The 16357-nt window shown below is 46.7% G+C and overlaps 1 protein-coding gene across 3 annotated transcripts in view; it reads left to right on the top strand.

Annotated features, from left to right (window-relative positions):
• The window catches only part of ints15 (integrator complex subunit 15), an 86950-nt gene that overhangs the window by 21430 nt on the left and 49163 nt on the right, over positions 1 to 16357 (top strand). For all 3 annotated transcript variants that reach the window (XM_045695916.2, XM_045695917.2, XM_045695918.2), the window contains one exon: positions 10977 to 11145. In XM_045695916.2, the coding sequence (XP_045551872.1) occupies positions 10977 to 11145 (169 nt within the window). The remainder of the gene's footprint in view (positions 1 to 10976; positions 11146 to 16357) is intronic.

Genomic DNA, 16357 nt, shown 5'->3' with positions numbered 1-16357 from the left:
GGTAGCTAGCACCAGAGACTACATCCTGGTAGAGGTAAACAGTAGCTAGCACCAGAGATTACATCCTGGTAGAGGTAAACAGTAGCTAGCACCAGAGATTACATCCTGGTAGAGGTAAACAGTAGCTGGCACCAGGGACTACATCCTGGTAGAGGTAAACCGTAGCTGGCACCAGGGACTACATCCTGGTAGAGGTAAACAGTAGCTGGCACCAGAGACTACATCCTGGTAGAGGTAAACAGTAGCTAGCACCAGAGACTACATCCTGGTAGAGGTAAACAGTAGCTAGCACCAGAGACTACATCCTGGTAAACAGTAGCTAGCACCAGAGACTACATCCTGGTAGAGGTAAACCGTAGCTGGCACCAGAGACTACATCCTGGTAGAGGAAAACCGTAGCTGGCACCAGAGACTACATCCTGGTAGAGGTAAACCGTAGCTGGCACTAGAGACTCCATCCTGGTAGAGGTAAACAGTAGCTAGCACCAGAGACTACATCCTGGTAAACAGTAGCTATCACCAGAGACTACATCCTGGTAAACAGTAGCTAGCACCAGAGTCTACATCCTGGTAGAGGTAAACCGTAGCTAGCACCAGAGACTACATCCTGGTAGAGGTAAACCGTAGCCAGCACCAGATACTACATCCTGGTAGAGGTAAACCGTAGCTAGCACCAGAGACTACATCCTGGTAGAGGTAAACCGTAGCTAGCACCATAGACTACATCCTGTTAGAGGTAAACGGTAGCTAGCACCAGAGACTACATCCTGGTAAACAGTAGCTAGCACCAGAGACTACATCCTGGTAGATGTAAACGGTAGCTAGCACCAGAGACTACATCCTGGTAGAGGTAAACAGTAGCTAGCACCAGAGACTACATCCTGGTAAACAGTAGCTAGCACCAGAGACGACATCCTGGTAAACAGTAGCTAGCACCAGAGACTACATCCTGGTAAACAGTAGCTAGCACCAGAGACTACATCCTGGTAAACAGTAGCTAGCACCAGAGACTACATCCTGGTAGATGTAAACGGTAGCTAGCACCAGAGACTACATCCTGGTAGAGGTAAACAGTAGCTAGCACCAGAGATTACATCCTGGTAGAGGTAAACAGTAGCTAGCACCAGAGATTACATCCTGGTAGAGGTAAACAGTAGCTGGCACCAGGGACTACATCCTGGTAGAGGTAAACCGTAGCTGGCACCAGAGACTACATCCTGGTAGAGGTAAACAGTAGCTGGCACCAGAGACTACATCCTGGTAGAGGTAAACAGTAGCTAGCACCATAGACTACATCCTGGTAAACAGTCGCTAGCACCAGAGACTACATCCTGGTAGAGGTAAACCGTAGCTGGCACCAGAGACTACATCCTGGTAGAGGTAAACCGTAGCTGGCACCAGAGACTACATCCTGGTAGATGTAAACCGTAGCTGGCACCAGAGACTACATCCTGGTAGAGGAAAACCGTAGCTGGCACCAGAGACTACATCCTGGTAGAGGTAAACCGTAGCTGGCACCAGAGACTACATCCTGGTAGAGGTATACAGTAGCTAGCACCAGAGACTACATCCTGGTAAACAGTACCTAGCACCAGAGTCTACATCCTGGTAGAGGTAAACCGTAGCTAGCACCAGAGACTACATCCTGGTCGAGGTAAACCGTTGCTAGCACCAGATATTACATCCTGGTAGAGGTAAACCGTAGCTAGCACCAGAGACTACATCCTGGTAGAGGTAAACCGTAGCTAGCACCAGAGACTACATCCTGTTAGAGGTAAACAGTAGCTGGCACCAGAGACTAAATCCTGGTAGAGGTAAACCGTAGCTGGCACCATAGACTACATCCTGGTAGAGGTAAACAGTAGCTGGCACCAGAGACTACATCCTGGTAGAGGTAAACGGTAGCTAGCACCAGAGACTACATCCTGGTAAACAGTAGCTAGCACCAGAGACTACATCCTGGTAGATGTAAACGGTAGCTAGCACCAGAGACTACATCCTGGTAGAGGTAAACAGTAGCTAGCACCAAAGACTACATCCTGGTAAACAGTAGCTAGCACCAGAGACTACATCCTGTTAGAGGTAAACAGTAGCTAGCACCAGAGACTACATCCTGGTAGAGGTAAACAGTAGCTGGCACCAGAGACTACATCCTGGTAGAGGTAAACCGTAGCTAGCACCAGAGACTAAATCCTGGTAGAGGTAAACCGTAGCTAGCACCAGAGACTACATCCTGGTAGAGGTAAACAGTAGCTAGCACCAGAGACTACATCCTGGTAGAGGTAAACGGTAGCTAGCACCAGAGACTACATCCTGGTAGAGGTAAACAGTAGCTAGCACCAGAGACTACATCCTGGTAGAGGTAAACAGTAGCTAGCACCAGAGACTACATCCTGGTAGAGGTAAACAGTAGCTAGCACCAGAGACTACATCCTGGTAGAGGTAAACAGTAGCTAGCACCAGAGACTACATCCTGGTAAACAGTAGCTAGCACCAGAGACTACATCCTGGTAGAGGTAAACCGTAGCTGGCACCAGAGACTACATCCTGGTAGAGGAAAACCGTAGCTGGCACCAGAGACTACATCCTGGTAGAGGTAAACCGTAGCTGGCACTAGAGACTACATCCTGGTAGAGGTAAACAGTAGCTAGCACCAGAGACTACATCCTGGTAAACAGTAGCTATCACCAGAGACTACATCCTGGTAAACAGTAGCTAGCACCAGAGTCTACATCCTGGTAGAGGTAAACCGTAGCTAGCACCAGAGACTACATCCTGGTAGAGGTAAACCGTAGCCAGCACCAGATACTACATCCTGGTAGAGGTAAACCGTAGCTAGCACCAGAGACTACATCCTGGTAGAGGTAAACCGTAGCTAGCACCATAGACTACATCCTGTTAGAGGTAAACGGTAGCTAGCACCAGAGACTACATCCTGGTAGAGTAAACAGTAGCTAGCACCAGAGACTACATCCTGGTAGAGGTAAACAGTAGCTAGCACCAGAGACTACATCCTGGTAGAGGTAAACAGTAGCTAGCACCAGAGACTACATCCTGGTAGAGGTAAACAGTAGCTGGCACCAGAGACTACATCCTGGTAGAGGTAAACAGTAGCTAGCACCAGAGACTACATCCTGGTAGAGGTAAACAGTAGCTAGCACCAGAGACTACATCCTGGTAAACAGTAGCTAGCACCAGAGACTACATCCTGGTAGAGGTAAACCGTAGCTGGCACCAGAGACTACATCCTGGTAGAGGTAAACCGTAGCTGGCACCAGAGACTACATCCTGGTAGAGGTAAACAGTAGCTGGCACCAGAGACTACATCCTGGTAGAGGTAAACAGTAGCTAGCACCAGAGACTACATCCTGGTAAACAGTAGCTAGCACCAGAGACTACATCCTGGTAGAGGTAAACCGTAGCTGGCACCAGAGACTACATCCTGGTAGAGGTAAACCGTAGCTGGCACCAGAGACTACATCCTGGTAGAGGTAAACCGTAGCTGGCACCAGAGACTACATCCTGGTAGAGGAAAACCGTAGCTGGCACCAGAGACTACATCCTGGTAGAGGTAAACCGTAGCTGGCACCAGAGACTACATCCTGGTAGAGGTAAACAGTAGCTAGCACCAGAGACTACATCCTGGTAAACAGTAGCTAGCACCAGAGACTACATCCTGGTAGAGGTAAACCGTAGCTAGCACCAGAGACTACATCCTGGTAGAGGTAAACCGTAGCTAGCACCAGAGACTACATCCTGGTAGAGGTAAACCGTAGCTAGCACCAGAGACTACATCCTGGTAGAGGTAAACCGTAGCTAGCACCAGAGACTACATCCTGTTAGAGGTAAACAGTAGCTGGCACCAGAGACTACATCCTGGTAGAGGTAAACCGTAGCTGGCACCAGAGACTACATCCTGGTAGAGGTAAACGGTAGCTAGCACCAGAGACTACATCCTGGTAAACAGTAGCTAGCACCAGAGACTACATCCTGGTAGATGTAAACGGTAGCTAGCACCAGAGACTACATCCTGGTAGAGGTAAACGGTAGCTAGCACCAGAGATTACATCCTGGTAAAGGTAAACAGTAGCTAGCACCAGAGATTACATCCTGGTAGAGGTAAACAGTAGCTGGCACCAGGGACTACATCCTGGTAGAGGTAAACCGTAGCTGGCACCAGAGACTACATCCTGGTAGAGGTAAACAGTAGCTGGCACCAGAGACTACATCCTGGTAGAGGTAAACAGTAGCTGGCACCAGAGACTACATCCTGGTAGAGGTAAACAGTAGCTAGCACCAGTGACTACATCCTGGTAAACAGAAGCTAGCACCAGAGACTACATCCTGGTAAACAGTAGCTAGCACCAGAGACTACATCCTGGTAGAGGTAAACCGTAGCTAGCACCAGAGACTACATCCTGGTAGAGGTAAACCGTAGCTGGCACCATAGACTACATCCTGGTAGAGGTAAACTGTAGCTGGCACCAGAGACTACATCCTGGTAGAGGTAAACGGTAGCTAGCACCAGAGACTACATCCTGGTAGAGGTTAACAGTAGCTAGCACCAGAGACTACATCCTGGTAAACAGTAGCTAGCACCAGAGACTACATCCTGGTAGATGTAAACGGTAGCTAGCACCAGAGACTACATCCTGGTAGAGGTAAACAGTAGCTAGCACCAGAGATTACATCCTGGTAGAGGTAAACAGTAGCTAGCACCAGAGATTACATCCTGGTAGAGGTAAACAGTAGCTGGCATCAGGGACTACATCCTGGTAGAGGTAAACCGTAGCTGGCACCAGAGACTACATCCTGGTAGAGGTAAACAGTAGCTGGCACCAGAGACTACATCCTGGTAGATGTAAACCGTCGCTGGCACCAGAGACTACATCCTGGTAGAGGAAAACCGTAGCTGGCACCAGAGACTACATCCTGGTAGAGGTAAACCGTAGCTGGCACTAGAGACTACATCCTGGTAGAGGTAAACAGTAGCTAGCACCAGAGACTACATCCTGGTAAACAGTAGCTAGCACCAGAGACTACATCCTGGTAAACAGTAGCTAGCACCAGAGTCTACATCCTGGTAGAGGTAAACCGTAGCTAGCACCAGATACTACATCCTGGTAGAGGTAAACCGTAGCTAGCACCAGAGACTACATCCTGGTAGAGGTAAACAGTAGCTGGCACCAGAGACTAAATCCTGGTAGAGGTAAACCGTAGCTGGCACCATAGACTACATCCTGTTAGAGGTAAACGGTAGCTAGCACCAGAGACTACATCCTGGTAAACAGTAGCTAGAACCAGAGACTACATCCTGGTAGATGTAAACGGTAGCTAGCACCAGAGACTACATCCTGGTAGAGGTAAACGGTAGCTAGCACCAGAGATTACATCCTGGTAAAGGTAAACAGTAGCTAGCACCAGAGATTACATCCTGGTAGAGGTAAACAGTAGCTGGCACCAGGGACTACATCCCGGTAGAGGTAAACCGTAGCTGGCACCAGAGACTACATCCTGGTAGAGGTAAACAGTAGCTGGCACCAGAGACTACATCCTGGTAGAGGTAAACAGTAGCTGGCACCAGAGACTACATCCTGGTAGAGGTAAACAGTAGCTAGCACCAGTGACTACATCCTGGTAAACAGAAGCTAGCACCAGAGACTACATCCTGGTAAACAGTAGCTAGCACCAGAGACTACATCCTGGTAGAGGTAAACCGTAGCTAGCACCAGAGACTACATCCTGGTAGAGGTAAACCGTAGCTGGCACCATAGACTACATCCTGGTAGAGGTAAACTGTAGCTGGCACCAGAGACTACATCCTGGTAGAGGTAAACGGTAGCTAGCACCAGAGACTACATCCTGGTAGAGGTTAATGGTAGCTAGCACCAGAGACTACATCCTGGTAGAGGTAAACAGTAGCTCGCACCAGAGACTGCATCCTGGTAAACAGTAGCTAGCACCAGAGACTACATCCTGGTAGACGTAAACGGTAGCTAGCACCAGAGACTACATCCTGGTAGAGGTAAACAGTAGCTAGCACCAGAGACTACATCCTGGTAAACAGTGCTAGCACCAGAGACTACATCCTGTTAGAGGTAAACAGTAGCTAGCACCAGAGACTACATCCTGGTAGAGGTAAACAGTAGCTGGCACCAGAGACTACATCCTGGTAGAGGTAAACCGTTGCTAGCACCAGAGACTAAATCCTGGTAGAGGTAAACCGTAGCTAGCACCAGAGACTACATCCTGGTAGAGGTAAACAGTAGCTAGCACCAGAGACTACATCATGGTAGAGGTAAACGGTAGCTAGCACCAGAGACTACATCCTGGTAAACAGTAGCTAGCACCAGAGACTACATCCTGGTAGATGTAAACGGTAGCTAGCACCAGAGACTACATCCTGGTAGAGGTAAACGGTAGCTATTACCAGAGATTACATCCTGGTAGAGGTAAACAGTAGCTAGCACCAGAGATTACATCCTGGTAGAGGTAAACAGTAGCTGGCACCAGGGACTACATCCTGGTAGAGGTAAACCGTAGCTGGCACCAGAGACTACATCCTGGTAGAGGTAAACAGTAGCTGGCACCAGAGACTACATCCTGTTAAACAGTAGCTAGCACCAGAGACTACATCCTGGTAAACAGTAGCTAGCACCAGAGACTACATCCTGGTAGAGGTAAACCGTAGCTAGCACCAGAGACTACATCCTGGTAGAGGTAAACCGTAGCTGGCACCATAGACTACATCCTGGTAGAGGTAAACTGTAGCTGGCACCAGAGACTACATCCTGGTAGAGGTAAACGGTAGCTAGCACCAGAGACTACATCCTGGTAGAGGTTAACGGTAGCTAGCACCAGAGACTACATCCTGGTAGAGGTAAACAGTAGCTCGCACCAGAGACTGCATCCTGGTAAACAGTAGCTAGCACCAGAGACTACATCCTGGTAGACGTAAACGGTAGCTAGCACCAGAGACTACATCCTGGTAGAGGTAAACAGTAGCTAGCACCAGAGACTACATCCTGGTAAACAGTATCTAGCACCAGAGACTACATCCTGGTAAACAGTAGCTAGCACCAGAGACTACATCCTGGTAGAGGTAAACAGTAGCTGGCACCAGAGACTACATCCTGGTAAACAGTAGCTAGCACCAGAGACTACATCCTGGTAGAGGTAAACAGTAGCTAGCACCAGAGACTACATCCTGGTAGAGGTAAACCGTAGCTAGCACCAGAGACTACATCCTGGTAGAGGTAAACCGTAGCTGGCACCATAGACTACATCCTGGTAGAGGTAAACTGTAGCTGGCACCAGAGACTACATCCTGGTAGAGGTAAACGGTAGCTAGCACCAGAGACTACATCCTGGTAGAGGTTAACGGTAGCTAGCACCAGAGACTACATCCTGGTAGAGGTAAACAGTAGCTCGCACCAGAGACTGCATCCTGGTAAACTGTAGCTAGCACCAGAGACTACATCCTGGTAGACGTAAACGTTAGCTAGCACCAGAGACTACATCCTGGTAGAGGTAAACAGTAGCTAGCACCAGAGACTACATCCTGGTAAACAGTAGCTAGCACCAGAGACTACATCCTGTTAGAGGTAAACAGTAGCTAGCACCAGAGACTACATCCTGGTAGAGGTAAACAGTAGCTGGCACCAGAGACTACATCCTGGTAGAGGTAAACCGTAGCTAGCACCAGAGACTAAATCCTGGTAGAGGTAAACCGTATCTAGCACCAGAGACTACATCCTGGTAGAGGTAAACAGTAGCTAGCACCAGAGACTACATCCTGGTAGAGGTAAACGGTAGCTAGCACCAGAGACTACATCCTGGTAGAGGTAAACCGTAGCTAGCACTACCAACGGAACGGGTTCTGACTGTTTCTGATGCCAATATGTTGAATTGATTTTCATCCTATGAATTTGTCTCTAGCATTTGAACTGTTTGAGCTATAAGCTATGACCCCCATTCCTGAAAGCTGAGACTCTCTTTAGCTGAAGTATTCCAGTGTTCCACCCTGTCTGTGTTTATACACGGTGTTGGTAGATGGTGGTAAAGGTCCAGTGTTCCACCCTGTGTTTAGACAAGGTGTTGGTAGATGGTGGTAAAGGTCCAGTGTTCCACCCTGTGTTTAGACACGGTGTTGGTAGATGGTGGTAAAGGTCCAGTGTTCCACCCTGTTTTTTTTTAGACACGGTGTTGGTAGATGATGGTAAAGGTCCAGTGTTCCACCCTGTTTGTGTTTAGACACGGTGTTGGTAGATGATGGTAAAGGTCCAGTGTTCCTCCCTGTCTGTTTTTAGACACGGTGTTGGTAGATGATGTAAAGGTCCAGCGTTCCTCCCTGTTTGTGTTTAGACACGGTGTTGGTAGATGATGGTAAAGGTCCAGTGTTCCACCCTGTCTGTGTTTAGACACGGTGTTGGTAGATGATGGTAAAGGTCCAGTGTTCCACCCTGTCTGTGTTTAGACACGGTGTTGGTAGATGGTGGTAAAGGTCCAGTGTTCCACCCTGTCTGTGTTTAGACACGGTGTTGGTAGATGGTGGTAAAGGTCCAGCTTTCCTCCCTGTCTGTGTTTAGACACGGTGTTGGTAGATGATGTTAAAGGTCCAGCCTTCCACCCTGTTTGTTTTTAGACACGGTGTTGGTAGATGATGGTAAAGGTCCAGCGTTCCTCCCTGTCTGTGTTTAGACACGGTGTTGGTAGATGATGTTAAAGGTCCAGCCTTCCACCCTGTTTGTTTTTAGACACGGTGTTGGTAGATGATGGTAAAGGTCCAGCGTTCCTCCCTGTCTGTGTTTAGACACGGTGTTGGTAGATGATGTTAAAGGTCCAGTGTTTCACCCTGTCTGTGTTTAGACACGGTGTTGGTAGATGATGGTAAAGGTCCAGTGTTCCACCCTGTCTGTGTTTAGACACGGTGTTGGTAGATGGTGGTAAAGGTCCAGCGTTCCTCCCTGTTTGTGTTTAAACACGGTGTTGGTAGATGATGGTAAAGGGCAAGCCAGTCAAAAACAGGATTTAGCTGTCTTATATACACTGAGTGTACAAAACATTAGGAACACCTTCCTAATATTGAGTTGCACCCCCTTTTTATCCTCAGAACAGCCTCATTTAGTTAGGCATGGACTCTACAAGGTGCTGAAAGCGTTCCACAGGGACGCTGGTCCATGTTGACTCCAATGCTTCCCATAGTTGTGTCAAGTTGGCTGGATGTCCTTTGGGTGGTGGACCATTCTTGAAACACACAGGAAACTGTTGAGCATGAAACCCATGCAGTTCTTGACACACTCAAACCGGTTCGCCTGACACCTACTACCATACCCCATTCAAAAGCACACATACACAATCCATGTCTCATTTGTCTCTAGGCTTAAAAATCCTTCTTTAACCTGTCTCCTCCCCTTCATCTACACTGATATTGAAGTGGATTTAACAGGTGACATCAATTAGGGATCATGGCTTTCACCTGGTCAGTCTGTCATGGAAAGAGCAGGTGTTCCTAATGTTTTGTACACTCAGTGTATATATTTCCACACTATATAATACTGTGAAAATGAAGATAATACCATTTTAGTGTAAGAGCTGTTTGAAAAGACTGCCTGAAATCTCAGCCTGTTTTGGTGGGATGGAGTTTTGGCCTGCCTGGTGACATCACCAGGCGGTAAATTAGTTAACTTCTTATGGGTACCTGGGACGGGAGCGTCCCACCTGGCCAACACCCGGTGAAATGGCAGAGCGCCAAATTCAAATTAAATTACTATAAATATTTAACTTTCATGAAATCACAAGTGTAATACATCAAAATAAAGCTGAACTTGTTGTTAATCCAGCCGCCGTGTCAGATTTCAAAAAGGCTTTACGGCGAAAGCAAACCATGCGATTATCTGAGGACAGCACCCAGCACACAAATGCATAACAAATCATTTTCAACCAGGTAGTTGCGACACGACAGTCAGAAATAGCGATATAATATATGCCTTACCTTTGAAGATCTTCTAATGTTGGCACTCCAAAATGTCCCAGTTACATCACAAATGGTCCTTTTGTTCAATAAATTCCATCTTTATATCCATAGTTTTTATGGATATAAAGATGGAATTTATTGAACAAAAGGACCAGTTTAGCTGGCGCGCTTCAGTCAATAATCCACTCGGTTTCCCTACTTCAAAATGAATCCCAAACGTTACCAATAAACTTATCCAAACAAGTCAATCAATGTTTATAATCAAACATTAGGTACCCTAATACGCAAATAAACAATAAAATTTAAGACGGAGAATCGTTATTGTCTTTACCGGAGATAAACAAAAAGAACGTTCTCTCTCAGCCATGCGCTTGCAAACACTACAGCCAAAATGGGAGCCACTAGAAAAACTACATCTTCTCCCTCATTTCTCCAAAAACCAGCCTGAAACTCTTTCTAAAGACTGTTGACATCTAGTGGAAGCCCTAGGAACTGCAATCGGGGATGATTTTGCCCTATTATAACAGTGCCAGGTGGTATGCTGAATTATTTATTAATTGTTTTGTTGATGGTTTATCCTCGGGGTTTCGCCTGCCATTTCAGTTCTGTTATACTCACAGACATTATTTTAACAGTTTTAGAAACTTTAGAGTGTTTTCTATCCAAATCGACCAATTATATGCATATCCTAGCTTCTGGGCCTGAGTAGCACACAGTTTACTTTGGGCACGCTTTTCATCCGAACGTCAAAATACCGCTCCCCTATCCCAAAGACCATTAAGAAAGAGCTTTCCCAACCTCTCTGTCAATAACGAGTAGTTTTCTGTTTTCACTTCCCCACTCAGACCACTCCCATACAGTCCTAGCTAAATTCTTGCTTGAGAAGTTGCTCTTTGCTAAGAAGCTATGTTTGTTTCTTTTTGACCATTTTAATGTAAAACAATCACAGTGAGGTACTTAATTGTTACCCAGAAATGACTTGATATTGTGTGTGTTCCAGCGCTCCCATCCTGTCTACTGTAGAAGACTAGCCAGAGTGCTGGTGGATGACTATTGTTCCCTACTTCCTGGTTCCATGGTTCCAACCCTCAACAACCTCAGCTCTTCCTGTCCTCCATTCTGCTGCCAGTTCATCACTGCCGTTACCACCCTGTATGACCTCTCTACAGGTACACACACTGCCGTTACCACCCTGTATGACCTCTCTACAGGTACACACACTGCCGTTACCACCCTGTATGACCTCTCTACAGGTACACACACTGCCGTTACCACCCTGTATGACCTCTCTACAGGTACACACACTACCGTTACCACCCTGTATGACCTCTCTACAGGTACACACACTGCCGTTACCACCCTGTATGACCTCTCTACAGGTACACGGACTGCCGTTACCACCCTGTATGACCTCTCTACAGGTACACACACTGCCGTTACCACCCTGTATGATCTCTCTACAGGTACACACTGCCGTTACCACACTGTATGACCTCTCTACAGGCACACACACTGCCGTTACCACCCTGTATGATCTCTCTACTGGTACACACACTGCCGTTACCACCCTGTATGATCTCTCTACAGGTACACACACTTCCGTTACCACCCTGTATGAACTCTCTACAGGTACACACTGCCGTTACCACCCTCTATGACCGCTCTACAGGAACACACTGTTACCACCCTGTATGACCTCCCTACAGGTACACACACTGCCGTTACCACCCTGTATGACCTCTCTACAGGTACACACTGTTACCACCCTGTATGACCTCTCTACAGGTACACACTGCCGTTACCACCCTGTATGACCTCTCTACAGGTACACACTGCCATTACCACCCTGTATGACTTCTCTACAGGTACACACACCGTTAGGAAAATGTGGTGGCAGACATTTGACGGCAGCGTTTTAATTGACCATAACCCATATGCATTACCCTAACCCTGACCCTAACCCTGACCCTTACCCTAACCCTAACCCTGACCCTGACCCTAACCCATATGCATTGGGTGCGTAACCTAATTAGGGCTTCCAGCCGCAGTGCTCAGAATGACGGAAATAACATTTATGGTAATTCAACTTAACAGAAGGTGTAAGTGGAGGATTTAACGCCGTGCGTCCTGACTGAAATCCCATGCAGATGTTAGAAGAACTGTCCACATGATCTATTCCTCAGCCAACAAGATGAGTAAATAACAGCTAAATCACTAGCCTGTCAACCTACTATCAGCCAACAAGATGAGTAACGAACAGCTAAATCACTAGCCTGTCAATCTACTATCAGCCAACAAGATGAGTAACGAACAGCTAAATCACTAGCCTGTCAATCTACTATCAGCCAACAAGATGAGTAACGAACAGCTAAATCACTAGCCTGTCAACCTACTATCAGCCAACAAGATGAGTAACGAACAGCTAAATCACTAGCCTGTCAATCTACTATCAGCCAACAAGATGAGTAACGGACAGCTAAATCACTAGCCTGTCAATGTAATATCAGCCAACAAGATGAGTAACGAACAGCTAAATCACTAGCCAACAAGATGAGTAACGAACAGCTAAATCACTAGCCTGTCAATCTACTTTCAGCCAACAAGATGAGTAACGGACAGCTAAATCACTAGCCTGTCAATCTACTATCAGCCAACAAGATGAGTAACGAACAGCTAAATCACTAGCCAACAAGATGAGTAACGAACAGCTAAATCACTAGCCTGTCAACCTACTATCCCCCATATTAGAAAAGTTTACATATTCTATTGGTTAGCTTGTCATTCTGTGTGAGAAATAAATAGCCTATTCCAAACCAGATTCTGGGACAGTTGTCCGAAGGTAGATCGCAAGTCCATATAACCAGTACATCAAAAATAACTTTAAAAAGCAACGAGGCTGATGCAACAGATCAGAACCATTTAGCTTCAAATGTTGCTACACTATTATTTACTCACATTATAAGTGCAGCAATGCGAATACTGCGAATGTTCATTCCATAATGCAGTTAGCGGGAAAACACCATGGTCAAAAGCACACTGTACATGCGAGCGGTTTCATGTAACAGAGATAAATATAGATTAGAAAGATCTAAAGATGCAACAACAAGCACGGGTTGCTAATATGACTAGGTGGTGTCTTTGGCTACTTTTTTATTTAACTTGTCAAGTCAGTTAAGAACAAATTCTTATTTACAATGACGGCCTACCGTAGAACAGTGGGTTAAACTGCCTCGTTCAGGGGCAGAACGACAGAGTTGTACCTTGTCAGCTTAGGGATTCGATCCACCAACCTTTCGGTTACTGGCCCAATGCTCTAACCACTAGGCTACCTGAAGGCCCAATGCTCTAACCACTAGGCTACCTGCCGGCCCAATGCTCTAACCACTAGGCTACCTGCCGGCCCAATGCTCTAACCACTAGGCTACCTGCCGGCCCAATGCTCTAACCACTAGGCTACCTGCCGGCCCAATGCGCTAACCACTAGGCTACCTGCCGGCCCAATGCTCTAACCACTAGGCTACCTGCCGGCCCAACGCTCTAACCACTAGGCTACCTGCCGGCCCAATGCTCTAACCACTAGGCTACCGGCCGCCCCAATGAAAGAAAGTTGATTCGAAAACCAATAAAATGTGGGATAAATAGGCTACTTGTTTCAATGGCAGATGAAAATCTCTTATATAAAAATATTGCCTCAACGTTTATAAAAGCTACTTTGAAGCAAGGTAAGACAGTCTCATAATAGGAAGTAAAACATTCAGGTTTCACACAATTAAATATATGATTTCAAAGTGCGTACTGCTTCCGTATGGACCACACATATGTAAAATGGGTTAGGGGTTAGGGGTTAAGGGTTAGGGTTTAGGGTTGGGTTTAGGGTTGGGGTTAGGGGTTAAGGGTTAGGGGTTAGGGGTTAGCGTTAGGGGTTAAGGGTTAGGGGTTAAAGGTTAGGGTAGGGGTTAGGGGTTGCATTACTGTAAGTCGTTTTAGATAAAGGTGTCTGCTAAATAGCAGATATTATAAAGAAGAATCATAATGACTAACAACAATATACACATTTAATTCCACTAATTTATGTATAAATAAGAATCATAATGACTAACAAAAATACACATTTAATTCCACTAATTTATGTATAAATAAGAATCATAATGACTAACAAATATATACACATTTAATTCCGCTAGTTTATGCAAATTAACCGATGAGCATGATCGGTCACGTGTTTACATCGACTGGTATTTCATCAATGAAGCAGAACCTTCAGACCGTCAGACAGTGGTACAGACCGTCAGACAGTGGTACAGACCGTCAGACAGTGGTACAGACCGTCAGACAGTGATACAGACCATCAGACAGTGTTACAGACCTTCAGGCAGACCATCAGACAGTGATACAGACCATCAGACAGTGATACAGACCATCAGGCAGACCATCAGACAGTGATACAGACCGTCAGACAGTGATACAAACCGTCAGACAGTGATACAGACCGTCAGACAGTGATACAGACCGTCAGACAGTGATACAGACCGTCAGACAGTGATACAGACCGTCAGACAGTGATACAGACCGTCAGACAGACCGTCAGACAGTGATACAGACCGTCAGACAGTGATACAGACCGTCAGACAGTGATACAGTCCGTCAGACAGTGATACAGACCGTCAGACAGTGATACAGACCTTCAGAGACCATCAGACCTTCAGAGACCATCAGACAGCGATACAGACCATCAGACAGCGATACAGACCATCAGACAGTGATACAGACCATCAGACAGTGATTTAGACCATCAGAAAGTGATACAGACCATAAGACAGTGAAACAGACCTTCAGAGACCATCAGACAGCGATACAGACCATCAGACAGCGATACAGACCATCAGACAGCGATACAGACCATCAGACAGTGATACAGACCATCAGACAGAGATACAGGCTATCAGAAAGTGATACAGACCATAAGACGGTGATACAGACCTGCAGACAGACCATCAGACAGTGATACAGACCATCAGACAGCCCTTCAGACAGTGATACAGACCGTCAGACAGTGATTACAGACCGTCAGACAGTGATACAGACCATCAGACAGACCGTCAGACAGTGATACAGACCGTCAGACAGTGATACAGACCGTCAGACAGTGATACAGACCGTCAGACAGTGATACAGACCGTCAGACAGTGATACAGACCATCAGACAGTGATAAAGACCGTGATACAGACCGTCAGACAGTGATACAGACCGTCAGACAGTGATACAGACCATCAGACAGTGAGTACAGACCGTCAGACAGTGATACAGACCGTCAGACAGTGATACAGACCGTCAGACAGCGATACAGACCGTCAGACAGCGATACAGACCGTCAGACAGCGATACAGACCGTCAGACAGTGATACAGACCGTCAGACAGCGATACAGACCGTCAGACAGCGATACAGACCGTCAGACAGCGATACAGACCGTCAGACAGCGATACAGACCGTCAGGCAGCGATACGGACCATCAGACAGTGATACAGACCATCAGACAGTGATACAGACCATCAGACAGTGATACAGACCATCAGGCAGACCATCAGACAGTGATACAGACCGTCAGACAGTGATACAGACCGTCAGACAGTGATACAGACCGTCAGACAGTGATACAGACCGTCAGACAGTGATACAGACCATCAGACAGTGATACAGACCGTCAGACAGTGATACAGACCGTCAGACAGTGATACAGACCGTCAGACAGTGATACAGACCGTCAGACAGTGATACAGACCATCAGACAGTGATACAGACCATCAGACAGTGATACAGACCATCAGACAGTGATACAGACCTGCAGACAGACCATCAGACAGCGATACAGACCATCAGACAGTGATACAGACAGTGATACAGACCGTCAGACAGTGATACAGACAGTGATACAGACCATCAGACAGTGATACAGACTGTCAGACACTGATACAGACCATCAGACAGTGATACAGACCTGCAGACAGACCATCAGACAGTGATACAGACCATCAGACAGTGATACAGACCATCAGACAGTTATACAGACCGTCAGACAGTGATACAGACCGTCAGACAGTGATACAGACCGTCAGACAGTGATACAGACCATCAGACAGTGATACAGAGCATCAGACTGTGATACAGACCATCAAACAGTGATACAGACCATCAGACAGACCATCAGACAGTGATACAGACCATCAGACAGTGTTACAGACCATCAGACAGTGTTACAGACCCTCAGACAGTGATTCAGACCTTCAGACAGTGATTCAGACCTTCAGACAGTGATTCAGACCTTCAGACAGTGATTCAGACCTTCAGACAGTGATACAGACCTTCAGACAGTGATACAGA

The sequence above is a fragment of the Salmo salar genome, chromosome 15, assembly GCF_965601325.2.
Source record: "Salmo salar chromosome 15, fSalSal1, whole genome shotgun sequence".
Taxonomy (NCBI): domain Eukaryota; kingdom Metazoa; phylum Chordata; class Actinopteri; order Salmoniformes; family Salmonidae; genus Salmo; species Salmo salar.
The sequence above is the reverse complement of the archived record's forward strand: the minus strand, read 5'-3'. Positions and strand labels throughout refer to the sequence as shown.